The 21,623-nt window shown below is 61.1% G+C and overlaps 2 protein-coding genes across 21 annotated transcripts in view; one reads left to right on the plus strand and one right to left on the minus strand.

Moving 5' to 3' along the window:
- The window catches only part of SLC22A12 (solute carrier family 22 member 12), an 11,232-nt gene extending 5,940 nt beyond the window's left edge, over positions 1-5,292 (plus strand). For both annotated transcript variants that reach the window (XM_030333240.1, XM_030333241.1), the window contains 6 exons: positions 1,724-1,847; positions 2,016-2,131; positions 2,826-3,040; positions 3,482-3,590; positions 3,827-4,030; positions 4,559-5,292. In XM_030333240.1, coding sequence (XP_030189100.1) covers positions 1,724-1,847; positions 2,016-2,131; positions 2,826-3,040; positions 3,482-3,590; positions 3,827-4,030; positions 4,559-4,622 — 832 coding nt within the window. In that variant the 3' untranslated portion in view covers positions 4,623-5,292. The remainder of the gene's footprint in view (positions 1-1,723; positions 1,848-2,015; positions 2,132-2,825; positions 3,041-3,481; positions 3,591-3,826; positions 4,031-4,558) is intronic.
- A 4,366-nt stretch (positions 5,293-9,658) lies between these two features.
- Positions 9,659-21,623, minus strand: part of NRXN2 (neurexin 2) — a 98,549-nt gene continuing 86,584 nt past the window's right edge. For 11 of the 19 annotated variants that reach the window (XM_032594914.1, XM_030332729.1, XM_032594913.1 and 8 more), the window contains one exon: positions 9,659-10,702. In XM_032594914.1, the coding sequence (XP_032450805.1) occupies positions 9,816-10,702 (887 nt within the window). In that variant the 3' untranslated portion in view covers positions 9,659-9,815. The remainder of the gene's footprint in view (positions 10,703-21,623) is intronic. The other 8 variants (XM_032594922.1, XM_032594920.1, XM_032594917.1 and 5 more) reach the window with 1 other exon arrangement.

The following is a 21,623-nucleotide window of genomic DNA, read 5'->3' on the forward strand; positions in this document are numbered from 1 at the left end:
CAGGTGCCGTGCACGTGCCCACAATCGTGCGTCACCCACCACGTCATGACTTCGGCAAACAGCTACCGGGTGCCCACCAGGGGCAGGGCACTGGCTGATGCGGGGCCGACGACAGCGAAACAGGCGCACTGCCCCGCGGGGAGCTGGCAAGACACCCCACACGTGATGGCTTGACGAATAAGAGGGGGACCATCTGAGGGCGGGAGCCCATGGCCCGCGAACTCCCACCAGCTTCTCTGCTTCTCTTCAAAACCCATTTCTCTCCATGACAGGTTGTCTGCCTGTGCCGGCCCCACCCCCCTCCCCGTCTCCTCGAACCCCCCCGACCACCAGGCTTCACCCACGACGGCCCTGGTGCCCCGGCTCTGCCCCCACTGTTCTTGGCCCCTGAATCGGAGGAGGGGTGCCCTCTCCCAGGCGACCTAACCTGTGTCCCCTGTGCCACATGCTGCAAACCCTGAATCCCCTCTCCAGACCTGCCCCTCCCCAGACTCCAGCCTCCCGTTTCCAACCCTCCGTGTGACATCGCCATGACTGATGTCTCGGATTCACAAACGTGAACATCTCGCACCTGCTCTTTCCCAAGGCTTCCCCAACAAGGGTGGGGGGGGGGATAGCAGCCCCCATCCGCCGGGTCCCAGAGTTAGAGACACCACGTCACCTCCCTGTCGCTCACTGACCTCCCCGCCCCACCCTAAGTCCAGCAGGTCACTGGATCTTGTCAACTCTACCTCGAAAGTATGCCTTGAGCCCCCCTTCTCTCCCCTGTCCTAACCCGGGAGGACCTTCGGGCCCTGTGCATGCAGAGCAGGTGACCCCACGCCTGGCTGCTACTCCCAGGGGAAAGCGTGCCTGGCTGGGGGGCCTGCCTGAGCAGAGGCCTGGAGACAGGAGCCAGGGTGGAATGGTGGGCATGACTGGGGCCTCGGTGGGCTGGGCCAGCGCAAGGGATCTGGGCCGATGTCGAGGGGTGTGGGGGCAAGGTTAGGGTTAGGAGCTGGGCCCTGGCATCGGGGTGTGGAGCCGGGATGCGTGGGGCCAGCTGGCATCCAGGAGACAGCAAGTGTTGTCCTGACGTGGGCGACCGGGCCACAGGCGAGACAAGGGCAGGGGGGCGGGTCAGGCACAAGCGGTGCTGCTGGTGGTGACAGGACTTGGTGGCTTCCTGGGTGCAGGTGGAGGGGGCTGGCGACACCAGGACCAAAGACCCTGCCCCAGGCCTGAGCCCCCGGTTGGGTGGGAAGCTGGGGAGGAGCCAGCTCAGGCAGGAAGGCGCAGCCTCGGGGGTGAACAGGAAGGCCACGGATGTGACATCGGGCAGGTGCCTGGCCTCCCTGGTGAGAGGTGGGGGACCCCAGTGGGCTTGCGGCTTGTGGCGGGCTTGCAAGACTACAGTCCTCACTGCAGACAGGCTCACCCAGGCCTGGTTCCCGGGGGGGGGGGGGGCGGGGGGGGTCCCGGGACGGGCCACAGGGTCGGGAGGGAGGCCGGAAGGGGAGGATATGGACTCCCAACCCCAGTCCGAGGAAGAGAAGGAAAAAGGCAGAAAAGGTGGCCTGCGGGGGAAGGAGGGCGTCAGGTGGTGTGGCATCCCTGAGCCTGGGGCCTATGGGCACCAGTGAGGCCACCCCCCTGGGCAGAGGGAGACAGAAGGGCAGTAAGGCTCACGCAGCCTGGGGCCACAGGCCGCACCCACCCATCCTCCGCCCTTGACCCCCTGCAGGTGGCTGGCGGAGTCTGCCCGATGGCTCCTCATCAAGGGCAAGCTGGAGCAGGGCCTGCGGGAGCTACAGAAGGTGGCTGCCATCAACGGGAAGAGGGCAGCGGAGGACACACTGACTGCAGAGGTGAGGCGGGGCGGGGCGGGGCGCTCCCCCAGGGCTCGGCCCTCAGACCCTCTCCCTGCCCCTGCACAGGCCCCTGGGAGGGTGAGGGTCTCAAGGAGGAGGACCTGCCCGGTGCTCCCAATGCTGACAGTGACTCCCCTCCCACCCCGCCCCACCCCATCCCTGCAGGCCTTGCTGTCAGCCATGCGGGAGGAGCTGAGTGCGAGCCAGGCTCCTGCCAGCCCGGCTGCCCTGCTTTGCACACCCGGACTGGGCCTCCGGACCTGTGTCTCCACTCTGTGCTGGTAGAGCCCCTTCACCCACCCGGGGCCCCAGCCTCTGCCTCGGGCCTGCCTTGGGCAGCTGGGAACCTGGGGTCAGGCCCTGACTGGCATCCAGGCAGGGGACCTCTACGGACTCTCCTCTTGCTCCCGCCTCCAGGACCAGGCCTGAAGCATTCCATACCCCACCCCCCCACTCCCCTGCTAGTAGTCAGGCTCCCAAAGGGAGAAGCCAAGGCCAGGTGGGGTCAGGCTGGGGAGAGGGGATGGCAGAGACCCCTAAGGAGAAAGATTCACAGCAAAGGCGCTGGGAGAGCTGAGCTGCCCAGCAGGCCGAGGAGGCCATTCGAGAATAAGCCAGGCGAGAAGGCACACCCAACCCAGTATTATCAGAGCCCAGGGAGCCAGTCTCACCCAGCAAGGACACAGGACAGGACACGGGACGCCCAGAGGGAGGGAGGAAGGCAAACCCTGGCCTCTCCCCCACCCCACCCCACCCCCTGCACCTCCAGCCCCTCACCAGCGACTCCCATTGGCCAAACCTACCTAGGGGGTGGCACTGGGGGAGGGGGGAGGCCTGGGGCCAGGTGGTGCACAGAGACCAGCCCTCCACTATGCAGAGCCTGCAGGGGGAGGCTGGAGGCGGGTCTGAGGACCGACCAGCAAAGGAGCAGCCCCCGCCCCAGCCTGACCCCACCCGCCCCGCCCCGCCCCGCAGGTTCGCCTTCGGCTTCACCTTCTATGGCCTGGCCCTAGATCTGCAGGCCCTCGGCAGCGACATCTTCCTGCTCCAGGTCCTCATTGGGGTCGTGGACATCCCGGCCAAGATCGGCACCCTGCTGCTGCTGAACCGCCTGGGCCGCAGGTCCACTCAGGTGGCGTCCCTGGTGCTGGCGGGGCTCTGCGTCTTGGCCAATATGCTGGTGCCCCACGGTGAGCGGCCAGAGGCTTCCCTACCTCGGGGGGCTGAGCCAGGGACAGGGGCCCCTGCCCCCTCCTCAGAGGGTGCTGGTCTAGAGCAGGGGCCCAGTGGGGAAGGAGGCTGCTGGGGCATCTGGGACAGATGGTGACGGCCCGCCCCAGGCAGCAGGAACAGGGATGGAGTGGAGGGGGTGGCGTCATGCAGGGGGAGGGGAGGGAGCAGGGGGCCAAGGAGGACTCCCAGGGTCTGGCTCAGGGTTATCGGGTTGGGCAGCAGTTTGGGAGGCAGCGAACGGAACCACGGTGTCACCTAGGATGTGGTGCGTGTGTGCGTTGTGGGGGACACCCAGAGGGAGGGGAGTCATAGACATTTGGGAGGTCAGGGAGAAGTCCGGCCCCCATCTGACCTCGGAGCCCCGCCACCAACCTCGCTACCCCCTTCCCTGTCCACAGAGTTGGGGGCCCTGCGTTCATCCCTGGCCGTGCTAGGGCTCGGGGGCCTGGGGGCCGCCTTCACCTGCGTCAGCATCTACACTGGTGAGCTCTTCCCCACCGTGCTCAGGTGAGGCTACGCCCAGGCCCAAAGAAGGGGTCACCCTGGGCTGCGAGGGCAGGGTGGGGGTGGCCTTCCCCAGCCCCGGATGTTCCCGCCGCCATCCCCCTCCCATGTGGTCTCAGGGCTGAGCAGGTGCATTCCGCCCCCCCCCCCCCCCCGCCCGCCTGAACCACTGTGCCTCCCTGGACAGAGTGGGGCTGGGCCGGGCTGGGAGGCCCTCACGGGTGTTTCTGGGACTGCAGGATGACAGCGGTGGGCCTGGGCCAGATGGCAGCCCGCGCGGGAGCTATCCTGGGGCCTCTGGTGCGGCTGCTGGGTGCGCACGGCCGCTCACTGCCGCTGCTGGTCTACGGGGCGGTGCCGGTGCTGAGCGGCTTGGCTGCATTGTTGCTGCCCGAGACACAGAGCCTGCCGCTGCCCGACACGGTTCAAGATGTGCAGAACCAGTGAGTGAGCTCGGCCCGGGGCCCGCCCTCTCCGTTTCCCCCCTGCCCCCTGCCCCCACCCCGTCACTGGGCAGAGAGAGAAGCAGAGGCACAGAAAGGGACGGGATTGGCCCAGAGTCAAACAGCACATCTTTGGGAGAGCGGAGACCAAGGGCCGGGGCTCCTGGCTGACAGTGTGGAATTGTCTCCTGCTCTGGGCCGGAGGCTGGGCCACCCTCGGGGCCACCTTCAGAGGCGTCGAGGGGAAGGGAGAGTGTAGTCGTTTGTTAAGAAGGACGGGCCGAGGGTGTGATGGGCGTTGCTGGGGGAGGAGGGGTGCTCACCGGCCCCAAATTCTACCACGAAAGCCCCTAGATGGCTGGCAGGCTGTCACTGCCCCCCCCCCCACTTCCCAGCACGTGCCCATTCCTGGGCCCCCAAGAGCAGGGCAGTGGTACCTCCTGAGACCTCAGGAGGGACCGAGTTCAGGGGTCAGAGGTCACTCTGCACGCACGAGCCACACCCCTCTTGTCTTTCATGTCTGAACAGGGCAATGATGAAAGCGACACGCAGCCCCCCGGGGCGCACTGTCCTGAAATCCACACACTTTTAAGCTCCCGGGCATTCTGCAATGGGACATTGGGAGAAGCACCCTCTCTCCTTCAGAGAAGGCAGGACGACAAAGGCCACCATCTCCAGAGGGTCCAGGGGCGGCCCCGGGCACCCCACCGGACCCTCCCTTGTGACTTCGAAAAGGATCAAGGACCAGCAGGACCCTGTCTACCCCGTGCTCCCCTCCTCGCTGCTCACGGCCCCCAGCTGTCCACTGTTCCCCCCTCCCCCCCGCAGCCCTCCCCCCCACCGAGCTTAGAGGCCACCATCATCCAAGGTCAAAACGTCCCAAACTCATCGCACTACCCCGAGATCTCCACACAAGTCTCAGCTCCTCAGTTGTACCCAAAGGGCAGCTCTGGCCCCCGGTCACCCCTCTGCACACTCCAGCCACGGGACCAATCCTGCCTCTCCCCTTCTCTACCTACCAAACTCCTCTTCGGCTTTCCAGACTCAGGGCAACCGCCTCCTTCCAGGGGTGCAGCCCGAGGCCATAGTGAAACCCTTACCCACGGCCACGCACCTGTCTCCCACCCTGCCAGCTATGAGTTCCCAGAGGGTTGGAGTGGCCCCCTTGCCCCCTGATCCGACCCGGCCCCCACACAAAGCCTGGCAGGAGGGGCGCTGGGGGGGAGGCGACAAAAGAGTGAATAAAGGATCAAATGACTGCCCCTCCCTGACTCCAGTGAAGAGCCACAGGTGGGGGTGGGGCAGAGGAGAGTTCTGGGGAGCTCCTCTGGGGGCTGGCCCTTTCCCAGGCCAGCCTATCTGCCCTTTCCTGCCTGTGTTGTGGGCTAGGCACTGTCCTGGGCATCTCATGGCATCATCTCATCTCTTCCCGAGCCCTTCGAGGAAGATGCCCCATTTTACAGATGGGAAAGTAAGGCTTGGAGAAACCGATTGCCCATGACGGGCAGCTAGGAGGGACCGAATCAAGAGTCAGGCCCAGATCTCCAGAGCCCAACCTTGGCTACGACCCCCCCCAGCCTGCCCTCAGGCCTCGAGACCTTTGGGAGACAGAAGCACTCCCTGGCCTGGTCTTGTCAGCATAGCCTCGGGCCTCTTTAGGCGGGGGATCGTGTCTTTTAGCTTTCTGCCTGTGGCCACCCCTCAGTGAAGAATCCCCCCCTCCCCACACACAAAGACAAAGGGGACAGGGGTGGGGATCATGTTTGTTAAGATGCCCAAAGGCAAGGTTGTCCCAGCCTGCCCTGAACTTTCCGTCCTGTCTGCCTGCTGCCCAGCTGAGCCCCAGCTACTTCCTTACCATTGCTCAGCATTCTTGGGACCCGCTGGTGTCCAGAAGCTTCCAGAAGAGAGAACCCAGGACTGGTGAGAGATGGCTCCTCCTCCCCGCTAGGGTATCCTCCAGTTCACCAAGTGGTCAGAGCTGTCCCTCTGCCCACGTTCAGAGCAGCCTTGCTCCTGGCCCTTCCGGGCGGTCACGGTCTTCTAGGACCCAGGGCCGACCTGCTTCCAACATGTCTCCCCTCACTCAACAGGATCTGGAAGCTGGGAGGGTCCAGGACCCGGCCCCTCTGGGGCAGCTGGGGGTGAGCGTCATCCCCGTGGCAGAGTGGGTGCCCTGCAAAGGGAGAGGGGTCTCCCCTCACAGTGGTCCCAGGCCTGCCTTCTAGATGGGTGCTCCACTCAAGCGGTCTTCACTTGGGAGCCCCCAATTTACTGCTCACCACAGGGAGCACCTACCCCCCCGAGGCTGCAGGGACACCTGCAAGGGAAGAGCCCAGGAAACCGGGCGTGGGAAGGAAATGGTCAACAGTCTCACAGTCTCATTCACCCCATGGAAGTAGAGGCCTCTAGCAGTGGGGACAGGAAAGTGGCTTCGGACCCACTTTGGCCATCCTCCTGTCTCCAGCCAGGCCTGCAGCTCTCCCAGAAGGGTGTGTGGGGAGGGCAACGCAGGCTCCTTCAGCTCCATATCCGCCTCCAGGAAAGGGATGTCCTTCCAGAAGAGTGCCAGGACTGGCTGACCTTGTGTTCCCTCCACCGGGGGTTTGGGTGGTAGGGCAGGTCTTCAAGGTCAAAGGGATCAGCTAGACTCCACTTCGAGCTTCTTCCCCAGCTCGGTCCTTGCTCCTCCCCAGGTGGAATCTCCTGGCACATCCCTGATAGAACCAACTGTCAATGAGCGAGGTCCCTGGAATTTCAGTCACTCCCAGATGCTGTTTGGACACTCCTGAGGGTCAATGCCAGGCCAGCCAGACTCCAAAGGACCTCAGCTCAGGCCCAGGTGATAGGTTCAACATCAGATGCCCAGACGAAGGAGCTGAGACTGAAGTGACCATATCTTACAGACAGGTAAACTGAGTCAACGGTAGATTGACTCACAACCAACCCCTTGAGTGGCAAGGAGCTCTTAGTCTCCTTACAAAGAGAAGAAAACACCCAGTCCTACACCCCCATGGCAATGAGCAGGACTGGGACCCATCCTTCCAACTCCTCCACTGTCCCTCTTTCTGGCCCCCTACTCTGACAGACTGTTCAGGGCCATTCTAGAAATTTCTAGAATAAGAATGAATTTCTAGAAATTCTGGAATAGAAATTTAGAATTTCTGGAATAGACAAATAGAATTTCTAGAAATTTCTGCAAGAAGAACGTTCCCTTCTTGACACCAAGGAACTCCTGCCTGCCTCTCTTGGTTTTCTTTGGCCAGTGACGATGGGGCGGGGGAACCTGAGATAAATTTCCATCCCTCGGACAAACAGAACAGCAGCGGAAGACGTGGGCGCAAGGCCACGGCCAGCACAGGGACAGGATGTCCTGGCCAGACCACCCCAAGTCAGGGCCTCCCCGCAGGCTTCCACAGGGGGTTACAGCTGACCTCAGGCTCCTGAGCAGCTGGGCAGAAGCAGGGCCCATGCCTCCCCCCAGGTGGCTGGTTCAGGAGGGCAGCTACTGGAGAACCCGCTCTCCCACCAGTGATAGGACTCTGGGGCAGGGCTCTCAAAGGCCCCTGGGGGCACACCCCAGGGTAAGGAGGATCCTGAAACAAAAAAGCTTCATCCCAGGATGGAAGGAAGGACGAGGAGGTGAGGCTCCTGTGGACAGCAAGCCCAAAGACCTGGCAGATGTCCATGGACCAGACTTGCAAACTGGAAAATGCCGCAAGAATGAGCCACCTGTGGATGGGAGCAGCTTCAAGTGGCCCAGGGCGATGGCGAGCCAAGGGCACAAGAAAGCAGAACCAAGAGACGGGAGCAAGATCCACCAAGCAGAAAGTGGAGGAGACCTGAGTGACAGAAGCACGGCTGAGTCAGGGCTCACGTGCCCAGCGGCATGGCGATCCCAAACTGCCACCTGGGAGAGGAAGACCATCCACCCTCCCCTCTCCTGAGGACGCTGGCACCTAACCCTCACCTAAGAGTTTCAAATCCAGACCCGTCTCTCCGCGTGTTTGGGACCGTGGGCTTGTTCAGTGTCTCCATGAAGGAGCAAACGCCCTAGGATGAAGCTCTGCTTCTATCTACAGCTGCAGGAGCTGCCCACAGTCAGCCGGCGAGCAGCGTAGACTGGGGCAGTGTAGACCGGGGCCCGGGAGGGGGTGGGTAGGCGGGGCGGCAGAGATTAGGTTCCAAATCCCTAGAGATGCAGAAAAAGCAGAGACCCTGGAGTTGGGCGGAACTGGGGGCAAATGTGCACTCAGCCACTGGAGCCCTGGCCACCCAGGAACACCACCACCTTCCCCAAGGGCTGTAGCAAGACCCCAGCAGCCCCCAGAGGCGTGGGCCCGATGTGGCCACTAGGGGGCAACACGATGCTCTTGCCTCTGGTGATCTGATCACCTCCAGAGCTCAGGTGGGTGGGCTCAGCCAAGACCACAGACCAGCTGCTTACCTGGCCCGATCCTGGGGCCAGGAGGGACATGGGGGTGAGACAAAGACAAGCCGCCCCCCAGGAGCCCAAAGCTATGCTCGGCCCAAATCTTTGGAGGCTACTTACCAGCTCTCATGGGCCGCAATTCGGGCCCAGACCCCAGGCCAGAGCCAGGACCAATGTCCCAACGGTACCCACCCGGAAAAAAACTGCACAGGACCGTTGGATTTGGAAAGTTTTTGTTTTCTTTTCCCACACATTTCCGGGGTTGGGGTGTTTTCCAAGACTCAGACACATTTGTTAACAAAGAGAGAAAAAAAACTGGGGGAGCAGGGAGCCCGTGGGCAGAGAAGTGACCCCAGCAGTCAGCGGGCGATGCCTCGCTCTCTCTCTTCCCTGGTGCCCGCGCCCAACGGGTGCCACAGGCCGCTGCTCACGGTATCTAGATTATTTGTCTTTAATATATATCTGCATTTGCCTTTCCCCTCCCACCCGCCCCCCACCCCTGCTCCTCCAGCAGCTTCCCCATCAATGCACGTCGCCCGGCGGCACACGACAGAACAGGCCTTCGGCGGCCCGAGCCCCTTCCCTGGGCGGCACCAGGCAAGCGCCTCCTCCTGGTGGGCGGAGTCGGGGCGCTCGGGGCAACTCCCACTGCCCCGCCCCGCCCCCCCCCCACGCTGGGCCGCTCGGCCCACCCGCCCGCCCTTCTCCCACCGACTCTGGAAACCCAAGGGTAGGAAAGGAAGGGAGAAACCAGACACACGAGAAAAGAAGTGGAGAGAGGGAGGGTGGGGACCGAGAGACACGGCAAGCCTGGGACGGGGGCCGGAGGGCTTGGGAGGAGAAGGAAGGCAGGAGGGACAGAGGGCAGAAGAAAAATTGCGGGAAATTAAACAGGACGAGGAGTGGACACTTTACAAAACCCCCAGCCTTCCTTCCCGCCCAACCCCACCAAAATAAAACTACCCCCCCCTTAAAAAAATAAATCAACCCAGGGCTGTGAGCACGTGCCCTGCCCGGCAGGCGCAGGGCTGAGAGGGACAGACAGCCCCCGGGACTGACGGTGCCGCCGCACCCGACGGCAGGAGGAAGGGGACGAGCACGGGGTTTCCTTTTCTGTTTTTCTTTTTTCCTTCTTTCTTTTTTTCTTTCTTTCTTCCCTCTTTTTCTTTTTTTTTTTTTTTTTTTTTTTTTTTTTTTTTTTTTTTTTTTTTTTTTTTTGCGTTTCCTCTTCGTGAGAGAAGTCTGAGGCAGCCAGGGAGCGGGTCCCCAGAGCCCCCGGCAGGGAGAGGGCCGCACCCGCCTCCCGGGGCCGTCCCGGGAGGGGCAGCTGGCAGTGGGGCGCGGTGCCGGGGCTCACACGTAGTACTCCTTGTCTTTGTTCTTCTTGGCCTTGCTGGGCGTCTTGGGAGCGGCCGGGGCCTTCTCTTTGACCACTGCCCCATTGCTCTGGGCCGAGTTACTGATGTAGTTCCGGCTCTGGTCCACCTGGTAGGAGCCCTCGTCGCGGTTGCGGTACTTGTACATGGCGTAGAGGAGGATGAGGATGCAGAGCGCCGCGGCCGCCACGATGCCCACCACCATGCCCGTGGTGCTGCTGGACTCCCGGATCACCTCCACCGCGCCGGGCGGGCCCCGCTCCCCGGGCCCCGTGGGGTTGGCTGTGGGCAGATGGGGGAAGCCGGGGGCGGAGGTCACGCCCGGGCGCAGGGGCGGGGGCCTCCGCGGCTCGAAGGACGTGGGGGCCCCAGGCCCCAGGGGCGGGTTCTCCAGCAAGGGCTGCAGCGGGTCTCGGTGGTTCATTTTGCCCGCGGGCAGGTTGGGGGCCGGGGCGGAGGGGGCCAGCAGCACCCCGGGGGCGCCCGTGGCCCCATCTGTCCTGAGGTGGGGCCGGGGAGCGGGTTTGCGGGGTGAGAGGAGGGTGGTGCGGTCCGTGACCAGGGGAAAGGTGGTGTAAAAGTCCTCGTCGTCCGTGGGGGGGAGGCTGGAGTCAAAGACCTCCCCGGACGCAAAGCCCGAGGCCTCGATGGGCTCTTCGCAGTCGCTGTCGTCCTGCTCGGCCTGGCACGGGCCCCCGGCGGGCGGGCGGCGGGCCGCGGGTGGGGGCAAGGTGTCTTGGGTGGCGCCCACGCCCGTGAGGAAGGGATAGAAGGTGGGGGGTGGGGGCACGAAGGGGGATCGGGTGGCCACGGGAGGGGGGTCTAAGGAGTCCTCCGTGATAATGGGCAATATTAACTCTCCTCCTAGAACAAGAGAGAGAAGAGAGAAGAGAGGGTGTCAGCGAGGGCCCAGGGCGCAGGCGGCTGGCACAGAGAGAGAAACAACAGCCTCACACACCCAAATCGGTTCCAATTGGCTTTGGCGGAGACTAGAGCGGGCTGGGCCCGCCCGCCAGCCTGCCGGCGCGCTGCGCTTTAAGCGGGCAGCGGCTCGGAAGCCCTGGGCACCCCACGCACGGGCTCTGCGGCTCACTGGGTTTTGGTCTTTTGTTTGTCTTAAGAAACCAAAAGGAACAGAAAGGAAAGGAAATCGAAAAGAAACGGAAAAAAAAAAAACTCTACTGGTTTAAGGCTTAAAAACAGATACAAGAGCAGCATTTAAACAAACCTAACAACAATATCTTTTAGGGTTTTTTTTTTTTCTAGATTTTTCTCTTTTTTTGCTTTTGTTTTTTTTTTTTCTTTTGTTTTTTAAAAAAGAAGATAGCATACCACGGAATTCAGGCAACTTACATCAACAAATAGGCCGTGTGATTTTAGCATGAAGAAAAAAATTACAAACAGAGCTGTGTAAGCGGGTTCTCCCGGAAAAAATAAGAAAAAACAACTTTTCCGTACCACGTTTTCTGTCTATCTGTTTGGCATCTCCCTCCCTCGCTCTTCTCTCCCTCTGGACATCTTGCTTCCTCCTGTACGCTCTCTCGCCTCCCTCACTTGTGCCCTCTCCCCCTCGTTAAACACAAAGCTAAGATCTGCACAGTGCGGGCTCGCTTGGGGAAACTGTTACCACCACTTGGTGACAGCATGGGAGGAAGGAGGGAGCAGTGGGAAGGAGGGCTTGGGGGAAAGGGAGGTACTGGCAGCTATGGAGGAATCGATACATGGGTGAGAGGACTTGGGGGGGATGGTCATGGGAAGCAGCTTTGAAGGTCAATTGCAGGCTGGCCATGGGAAGAGGAGAAAACTGAGGTGGGAGGTGACAAAGTCCATGAGAAAGAGTGGGCAAGGAGGAGACAGGCTGGGGGAGGGTCTTGTCCCATAGGACTCTGGGAGAGGGTGTGAGAAGCCCTGTGGAGGCAGGGAGGTGGGAAGGCGGGGGGGGGGGGGGGGGGGGTAGGGAAGAAGGAGGGAGGGAGGGAGGTGGACAGGAACACACGACTCCTGCGCTAACCCTAATTCCCCAACGTGCTCTTTCTTCACCCTCCACCTCTGACCCCCACTGGCTTCCCCCCTCCCCCTCCCCAGAACCCCCATGGGCCGCCAGGACCTGACCAGGGCTGGACTGCCTCTGGCCCTCTTATTATTCTTAAAACAATAATAAAACAACGGAAAGAAGAAGAAAGCAAAAAAAGAAAAGAAAATACATACACAGCCATCTGGGAAGGAAGCACTTGCTAATATAGGGCCCGGGGAGGGGGGGGACTAGTCGGGAAGGTTGGGGGGCGGTGATTAGGTCTCCTCCCTTTCTCCCTTAGGTCTCTTAACTGTGGTACCCTGGGCATAAACTGCAATTCCCATCAGCCCCAAAGGGTGAGAACTACAACTCCCATTAGCCCTTGGAGCCGGGGGGGGGCACAGACTACAATTCCCATCAGACCCGGGGTCAACAACTTGACAAGCCCCATCAGCCCACTGCCCCTCTGGCAAATACTGCATCCCACTGGTGTGGGGTAGATCCAGCTGGAGTCTAGGTCTGGGAGCGCTCTCTCCTCTTAGAGGGACACCTCTGGGCCTGGTTGGGGCTGGAGATTTCCTCTCTAGCTCGCCCTACACCCAAGCCCTGTCCCCATCTGAGTGCTTCTCCCTGGTCTCTGCAGGGCGTGGTTTTCACAGATCGGGCCCTAAGCCCCCTATCCCCTCCAGAGGAAGCACCCCGGGGGCTCCACTCCCAGGCCCTGCCTGCCCCACTGCAGCCACGCCCGGCCATGTGCCACTGCCACATCTTGGCGTCTCTTCTCCTGCTCCCTGCCCCCTAAGCCTCTGTGTCTGTTGATCCTTCTGATCCCAAGCTCCGGCAAAATCTGGCAGAGCTGTCCTTGGCCACCCTAGCCTGCCACAGCCAAGATCTTGCCATTGAACTCGTAGCCTTGCCTAGCTCCCCGGGCTGCTCCTCCCACCAGGCTCCCAACTCCCCCTGGGCCAGGGCTCACCTGCACCCCACATTGTGAAGCCCCAGGGCACCTGGCCCTCCAGGGGCTCAGCCACACTGAAAAACTGAGCCCAAAGCAGACAAGCATGTTCTGTGGAGCTGGGACCGTCCAAAGTTAGCTTTTTATGGACGAGGATGCTGAGGCCCGGGGTGGGGAGGACTTCCCAAGGTCACTCGGTGTCTGCATCAGGCAAGGTGAACAAATGGACTCTCCAGTCCTTTCTGTGGCGCTCAGAGACCAGGAAAGGGTCAAGTTCTCACAAGGAGCCTGGAAAGGCCTGATTCATCCTCCCCATGCCTGCAGTAATGTTTGACTCTTGGCTTGTTAACCTGGGAGGCCACAGACCTGTTCTGTCATTAATTACTGTGTGACCACGGACAAGATTCTGTCACGCTCTGGGCTTCCTCATCTGTCAAGCTCTCAGCTTCCTCATCTATAAAATTAGGGCATTGGGCTCCAGGCCCAGGGTGAGGCCAAGGTCTGGCTCTTGTGGACCTCCTGCCTATGGATGAATAATTGATCTCCCCATCCCCTCCTGAGCCCTGGACCCACCATGGATGGCCCAGCACCCTGGTCCCTGGGTAAAGGGCACACTCAGCTCCCAGCTCTTAGGGGGAGGCTGGCAGCCTGTGTCCCGTCACGGCACAGTTCCTCTCCCTGCTGGGCCACACCACCGGCCCTCTTCCTGACCTTTGCCTTCCGTTCCGAACACCTCGCCCCTGCTAATATTTCACTGGTGCTTCGAGTCCGGCCAAATACCTCCTCTCCCAAGAAGGCCTCTGGTTTGGGCTCACTGCTAGGGGAGGTTCAAGGCCCATCTATCTCCCTAGCACCCAGCACTGGGCCTGGTACGGGGGGCTCATCGTGTTTTGACCAAGGGAAGGGGAGGAATATTCACCAGGCATTTCCTCTGGGCCCGGCCAGGCTAGGTATCTGGGGATGGGGTGGGAGCCCCTCACGGGTCAGAACAACTGGGTTTTGAACACCCTTCCTCCCCTGACCCACACAGAGCAGCACCGCTGAGTTCGGCCTGACCCAGCTCTCACCCATCACCATCTCTACCTTTGATGCTGGATGGGGCCACCGGTTGCAGGGGTTAATCAGGCCGGTCAGGGCACAGACCTTGTCTCTCTACCCTCTCACCCCCAGATAGACTAGGGGTGGGGGAGGAGGGCCTCAGGCCTTGGACCACAGACAAATCCTGCCCAGCCTGAGCCCTCTGCAACCTTTTGTCCCAACTCACTGGTTCTTTAGGACCTTGGGGCACACAGGCCCCCCAAGGTCCCCCTGTGCAGCGTCTCCCAGGCTCCAGAGCCCTCCCAGGCCTGGTCACCTTGACTCTTGCCCCTGCCCTTCAACCCCAGCTGTGTCCTGCCTCCATATCTGGGTCTCAGCCCCGTCCCTGTGTCCCCCAGCTTCTCTGGGAGCTTTCCTTGGGCCCTTCTCTGTCCAAGGCTTTGACGGTGTCTCCTGAGGGTGTCCCGCTCTCACCCACATCCTCCACACCACCACAACTGCCCCTCGGTGCCCCCTTCTCATGGCCCTGCACCCCAGCCTCCGTCTCCTCACCCCACAGCTCCTGCTGTCCCCACAAGATAACACGCTGTCAAGACCCCACGCTGTCTTCCTTCCCCCACATTCGATCAAAGCCGAACTGACTCTGTGGCAGGCAAGCCGCATGTAACATAGGGCACTGGGTTTCCCTGGGGTCGTTCATTCACTGGTCCAGGGTCCAGCAAGCTTGTCCTGGTGAGGAGTTAGCAGGCTCTGGAGGAAGGGGGGACCCCTCAGAGACTCCTCACTGTGAAAGTCCAACCAGGGGCTCCCCTTCCCACTGGGCGTTTGAGGAAGACTTGGGGTGCCTGGGACCCCGGGTCCAGCTCTACAAGGCTGTACATTGGGATGGGGTGCTCCCGGGAGCCTGAGAAGGACCCTAGGCAGCTTCCCGCCCCTCCCCCACCTCAGGCAGCTACAGCACTTGGGAAATACTCACAGGAGCACGGATCACAGAAGCCCCCCCACCCCCCACCCAACTCCTAAGTTGAATGCCAGGACGTGTCAGTTCCACTTACTAGAGAGAATTCCATTCTGGCCAAGGAGACCAGCAAGCTGAGCCCTTTCTGCCTTCAGGGCACAGCGACTCCTGACTGGAAATGTACCCAAGAACCCCATTCCCACCCAAGCAGGACGTGCCTACTCCCAAAAAAGCACCTAGCACTGAGGTTGAGTGTCACAGACTGAGCAATCGGCTGGCTGAGGCCCCGTCCGCCAGCGCGGGGTGCCTGCCCAGGCTGTGACAGCAAGAAAGCCGCTAGCCCACAGGGCGTTTCGTGTGGGTTCGCAAAAAGGCAGCCCCTCAGTGTGGCCACAGACCTGCATGCACACGACTTGGCGAATAGCTTCTCTTTACACAATTAGAAAAGGGTACTCTGGCTTCCTGGAGGCCACAGCCCTGCTCCAGGGACCAGGACACACAGCTTGGTGAGCAGAGAGCACTGGCTAGATTTCAGCCCTTACTCACCTGTTCCAGTAGACAACAACCTGTGCCCAACTGCGTGCGGTGACCTGGAAGATGGCGCCCCGCCCCACTCGGAAACAGCAGCGCAGCCAATGGCAAGCGTCAAGGCGGATTCAAGGTCAGAGCAGATGCGTATCGTGTGTGTGTGTGTGTGTGTGTGTGTGTGTGCAGGAACGCACCCCTCAGAGTCTGTTCCTGTGCACCTGGGCATCGTGTGGACACGAACCTCAACGGATCTGAGCACGTGAGCATCAGGGAATCTGCACAGACGTGTGCGTGTAAGCGAGCCCCTGGCTGAGCCTGGGTCTGAACTCCTGTGCACATGCGTGCATGCCCCACCGAGAGCCTGTGAGCATGCCCCCGTGGGTCCCAGCGTGTGAGGCAGGCTTCTGTGAATGCCTCTTTCCCCAAACTCATGGTCTCCTTCTCCTGGGCTGCAAGACTACATTTCCCAGCACCCCTTACAAGTAGGTGTGGCCGTATGACTGAGCAGGGGCCGCTGCTAGTAGCCGCCTGGGAAAGTCTCCCGGGTGCGTGCCCTTTCCCCTCCTTCCAGTGACCTCGCAAACTGCCTGCTGAGTACGGAGGAGCTACAAGGAGGGAAGGAGGCTGGATTCCCAAAGCGCCCCTTGGGGCGGAGCCACCTGCTGATGGGGAAGCACCCTGGTGGGCTTTCACTTGAGTGAGATGCTTCCCTGGAAGAAACCACTGAGATCTGGGGGTTATCTGTTGCAGAAACACATGTTGCCTTCACAAGTACGGATGCCGAACCAGACCTGTGTGCCCCCAAAACCCGTGGGCTTCAGGTAACAAGCCAGGGAAAGGGCTAGAAAGATGAAGCAGCGTACGATGCGGGACATTGGGTTCCAGCCTCCGCTTGTGATGCCCTACGGGGCAGAGCGTGCGCCGGCGGAGGCTGAGGCCCCAAGGGAATGTGCCAGGAAAGTTGGGGTGACGATGCCGGCTTTTCCTTTCGGCTTTCAGTAATGCATCATAAGAAGACTGAGTTAGGCAAGAGTGAGTGGGGGCTTTGCAAGCAGAGACGAAGGCAACAGAGAGAGCCCGGAAACGCGGGGCTTGCCAAGCGTCCAGAGAGCCGATGCTTCCAAACCACAAATCGCGAGAGAGACCAAAGATGGCTGTGAGGGACAATGACCCCGTGAGATGTCTCCCTGCACAAGGAGGCCTCGGCCTCGCCTCACAGATCAGATGGAGGGTGTGGCCTCCCCACCTGCTGTTTCGAAGGCCTTCAGAAGCGTCATCGCTAAATGAAGAGACAGGCTCTGATCCCATGATCAGAGCAACACGGAAATAAACGGGCTTCGCAAGTGTGTCTGGGAAAGAACTCTGAGGGCAGCCGCTTTGCTGGAGCCTGAGAAACCACCTCTGGGCCCCCAAATATGCAGGGGCAGGAAGTGGGCCGAGTCCCCAAGGAGGACGTTTTCCCAACACCCACTTCCGAGGAGGCCACGGAGGATAAGAACTGGGAGGCCCTTCACAGAGGCAGCACCAGGGCCACAAACCAAGGAGAGGGAGTTTCTCGAAGACAGTAGAGGACGGGGGTTAAGGAAGAAAGTTCCCCACCGCAGGGGTGGAGTCTCGCCCACTGCAGGGGGGGCTGGATTTCCTCAAGGCTTAGAACTAGGGGTCTTGGGGGGTTTTCCATTCTTCTCTTTTTTTGCATGACAGGTTTTACTGTGATGGCTGACTCTGGCCCACTGGATTCGGGGCGGGGCTGAGCTGTGTGGTCCGTGAGATCGATTACCCTTTTAGTTCACGGGGATCCAGACCACGTGTGGACACCCAGGAGCAAGTCTGGACCCAGCTAATCGGGCCGCCATCTCCCAGACACCCTCCCCTTTGCAGTGACAGCCCTGAGGGGGTGAGGCTTCAGGGTGTCTCCCTTGGGGGGGGGGGAGGCGTGCTCTGCGGGTGTGAGAAAGAGTGAAATGGACTGTTGGTGACCCAGAGGCCACACTGGACACAGAAATCGCTAGCTGGTCTGGTCACCGCATCTGTTTCTGCTTCCTCCCCGGGGGCAGGGCAAGGCCATACCTCCCAGCCTTCCTCGAAGCTGAGCCGGGGCCGGGAGACTGAGCTCCGGATGGCCGCGGGCAGAATGGTCGCAAGCAATGAGCGCCCCTCTCCACCCTGGCCCGGAGAACCCACCCGCGCGCGACCCCACCGTGGGTCACCTTCCGCAACTCGGGACCTCACCTGGTGGGGACAGTGTGGCTTCCAGACGGAAGGCCAGGCCCTGGGCGAGTGCTTGTAGAGGAGAAATAAATTTCTAGGTATTAAACCACAGGTGCTGTGGAGTTGATCTGTTATGGCAACTGGTGTTATCTTAAGAAACTCTGGAATGTGAGCTCATTTGTGCTTCTGTGAATTCTGAGCTAGATGTGTGGGTCTGAGCGCGCGCGCCCGCATCTGTGGAATTAAGCCTCTGAGGGTCTCTCGTACGTATGCACGGGCGCAAAGCCTCCGAAGGGTCGTGCCTACACGGGGTAAGCGCACGAGCTGGCTCTGTGGGTCTGAGCCACGTGGGGGGCTTACATGAATCTGAGTGCTCGCGCATGTGTGTGCCCTCGGGGGTCTGAACAGTGGCATGTGCTCACCTGTGTGTGAACACAGAGGCATGCGTTTTATTGGGCCTGAACACGTATGTGCGGCCTGAGGGCCTGAGGATACGAGCCCATCTGTGAGCAGCTCATGTGGACATCTGAGCATACGAGTAAGCGCATCGGTATCCGTGGGTGCCCGTGCGGGCCAGTGTAGACGTGTGTGTGTGTGTGTGTGTGTGTGTGTGTGTGTGTGTGCGTGCACGTGTAAACACCACTGCAGGACTCCGTACGAGTGTGTATGCCCTGAAGGGTCCGACCATGTGTATGTCTCCAAGCATGTGTGAATCTGAATGTACGTGTCTCCGAGTGTGTGTGCGTGTGTGTCTCTGAACACGTGGGTATGAATGTAAGCATGCGTCTCTGTAAGACCAGGCACCTGTATGGGTTTGTGCGAACTTACTGGCAGGACACGGGAGGCCTGAACATGAGTGTGGACTTGGGTGGAGCCGTGACACGCGGCTGTATGGGTTTGTGCTTCTGTGGGTCTCAGTAGCCGTGTGTCTGTGTGTTACAGACGACACATGTGTCTCTTTAGATCTAAGCGTGTGTGCGCCTCCTTTGGTCTGAGGTGCGAACGGCCTGTGACCGTCTAGGATTGAACGTATTCACACCTGTGCGAGTGGGTGTGCGTGAGCTTGCTGGTAGATCCCTAAGTGTGTGTGCACGGATGTACGTGCGTGCGCCCCTGGTCAGACACGTGTGCACGCATGTAAACGTGTGCCGCTGTGGATCTGAGTCCGTGTGCGCCCTTCCTCGGTGCCTCAAGGGGTGCAAACTCAAGTCCCCACAGGGCACCATACCCTAATGTGCGGGTCAGGCTGGCGAAGACAGCGAGGGGTGGTGGGCCACATTACCCACGATGCAGAGCACGCCCCCGCTGAAGGCACTCCCTCTCAAAAGAATGAAAACACGGTGCCCATCAATCCATACCCTTCTTTGACTGGCTGGCCAACCTCACGTGAAATAACCACGTTGGACTATGATCTCACCGAGCTACGGGGAGGAGGAGTGGGGCCTGGGGTCTGGGAAGGGGCCCAAGTGGAGAGGAAGGGTGGAAAGCGAGTGGGGACGATCCCAGGCTTGACTTCTGGACCCAGGGAGGAGGATCTGGCAGGTGGGAGGGATGCCAACGGCCTGGGGTCCCTGGGGTCAGTCCCTGGGTAGCCACTGTCTCTAGCCAGGCTGCCTCCTCCTCTAACACTGACCTCGGAGCCCAAGGAGGCCCGGCCCTGTGCTAGAGAACAGCCTCCCTGCACCCGGGGCACAAGAGGGCCTCTGGCTGGAGTCCCCTTTCTCAGTAGACGGGGCGGGTGGCATGGTCTAGATCAGCCTGAGGGGCTCTGGAGTCATCTTGGTCTTTGCCTGGCCTCCCATCAGGATAAAACCCCAACCTGAAGCATATGGGACGGGTGTGCGTATGAAAATACACACACGTGCCACGCACACCTGGGGGAGAACCTCTGGCTTCTGCCGGTCTCCTCTGGAGGCTTACGCGTACGCTCTGCCCTTATTTTCAAAGCCCGGTGCCAGGCTGTCCACCAGCCTCTCCCTACCCCCCCCTACCCCCCCCCCCGGCTTCTAGTCCTCCTCTACCCTCCACCCTCCCCTCAGGGGCTTGGCCCTCTGATCCAGGGAGGGCGGCCGACCTGCCTACCTCAGCTCCCCTTTACTCCCTCGTCCCAACACAGCCTAAGGGAGCTCGGCCAACCGGTGCACGCACTCAGCGACTCAGCGTCCGTCACATCCAGGCCCCTGACAAGACTCCAGGTGGCGGCTGGAAAGTTCGAACCTCGGGGAGTGTGGGGCCCCGGTGTGGCCCAGTATGCACTGCCTGTCCCTGCGCGGCGGCCGTGTGGCCCCACACTCCTCTCCACGGGGTCCGGGGAGAGCAGACCCCTCCTCTCACCCCATAGTCCCTCCCCCCCACCCCCCAGAGTGAGCACATGCGTGCAAACACATGTGATGGGGCCAAGTGCCCTTTTCTCAAGACCCACACAGCCCTGTGTCCCCGGAGTCCTATCCCAGGGCTCTCGTGGAGCTGATCATCACGGCCCCTTTCGGCAGGTCCGGGCTAGGGGAGCTGCTTCCATATACGGGACACCCCAGTAACTGACTGGGTAGAGGAGGTAAAGCAGGGTTGAGGGGGAGAGTGCTGCGTGGAAGCTGCCAGATGCCCAGAACCTCCCAAAGCAACGGCAGAGCATGAAGGTGCGTCCCTGAGCTGAGATCGCCTAGTGGGATGCAGCCAGATGGCCCCCCCAGCAGAGGGGCCTCCCCGCAGTGGACGGCGTCTGTTCCAGAAAGCACCAGCTCTCGGCTGTGGATGGGGAGGCCTTTGCAGCCCAACAGCCTGCAGCTCCCCCAAGCGCCTCAGGGCCCCGGACCACCAAACAACGCTCTTCAGCTCTGGCCTGTGGGGTCTGGGGGCCTGTGCCCCGACTCTCCCCCTGCCATTGGTCTCTGGAACCTGAGCCTCTGCCCCAAGGCTCCGTGGTGTTTCTTGCTCTCCCCACACTCCTTCCATGGTTGCAGCCTACCCTCAGCTTGAGCGTCTCCTCTGGGACTGGCAGACCGCCCCCGCCAGGCTGGGTTCACAAGCTATGCCCCAGGGAGACTGCCCCCCTCCCCTGACCCCATCACCGTCGCCAACCCCGCAGGCATCTGCCCCAACCTCCAGAGCCCAGGCGCTACCCACTGCAAGGTAACCAGAAGTCTCTGGAAACCCAAGCAAGGGATGAGGTTCCCACAAGCTCATCCAGGCCACCACCGGGTCCCACGATCCCTTCCTGGGAAATCTGGCCACATTCAGTCCTTCCTCCGTTCCCGCTGCCAGCCGTAAGCACCAGGACCTCAGCTCCTCAGGCCCTCCCTCCCCCTGGCTCCTCTCAGCCACCCCCAATCCGCTCAGCTGAGCAGCCCTCGCACCCACTGTGCCACTCCATACCCCGCACTTCTCAGTTGGCACTCGAGGCCCACCCTTGCTTTGCCAACCTGGTCTCTCGCTGGGGCCGAGCCCAGCTCTCCAGCTGGAAGGATCCAGCAGAGGCCTGGAATGCCACCCCCGGGAAGCCTTTCCTCCCAGCACCTGCTCTCCTGTTAGAGCAACTGCCCCTCTAGAAATCTAGACCAGACCTCAGGTCCCAAGCTCCTCAGGGGTCACGTGTCTGGCTAGGGGCACATCTCCTACCCCGCCCCGCCCCAGCCCACTCACTGCCTGGCACAGAGCTGCCGTGTGGCATAACTGCCCCAGCTTGGCCTGGCAGAGTGTCTGGCCACCTCCCTGAGACTGGGAATGAGGAGGGTTCTGGATCCAGCGGAGGTCTCCTCTACTACTGACCCAGGGAAAAATCAGGCCTCAGGGACTGATGGGAGTTGCAGTCCTGGACCCAAGAGCTGATGGGAGTTGTAGTTCTGGACTCAAGAGCTGATGGGAGTTGTAGTTCCTAGGCCTGCGCTCCCCCTCCTACCCCACCCCCAGCTCGCACCCCATAAAGACTCATGGGAGCTGTAGTTATTCATCTTTCTCGGGGAAAAGTCCCCCTCTTTCCCTCCCAGCATTCCTTGGCCCCCAACCCCAGGATCCCAAGCTAAGGACCTCACTAACTCGGAGGGCTGGGGTACCAAAAGGCCAGAAACGGCCTTGCCAGAGGGAC

The sequence above is a fragment of the Lynx canadensis genome, chromosome D1 (genome assembly GCF_007474595.2).
Source record: "Lynx canadensis isolate LIC74 chromosome D1, mLynCan4.pri.v2, whole genome shotgun sequence".
NCBI lineage: Eukaryota > Metazoa > Chordata > Mammalia > Carnivora > Felidae > Lynx > Lynx canadensis.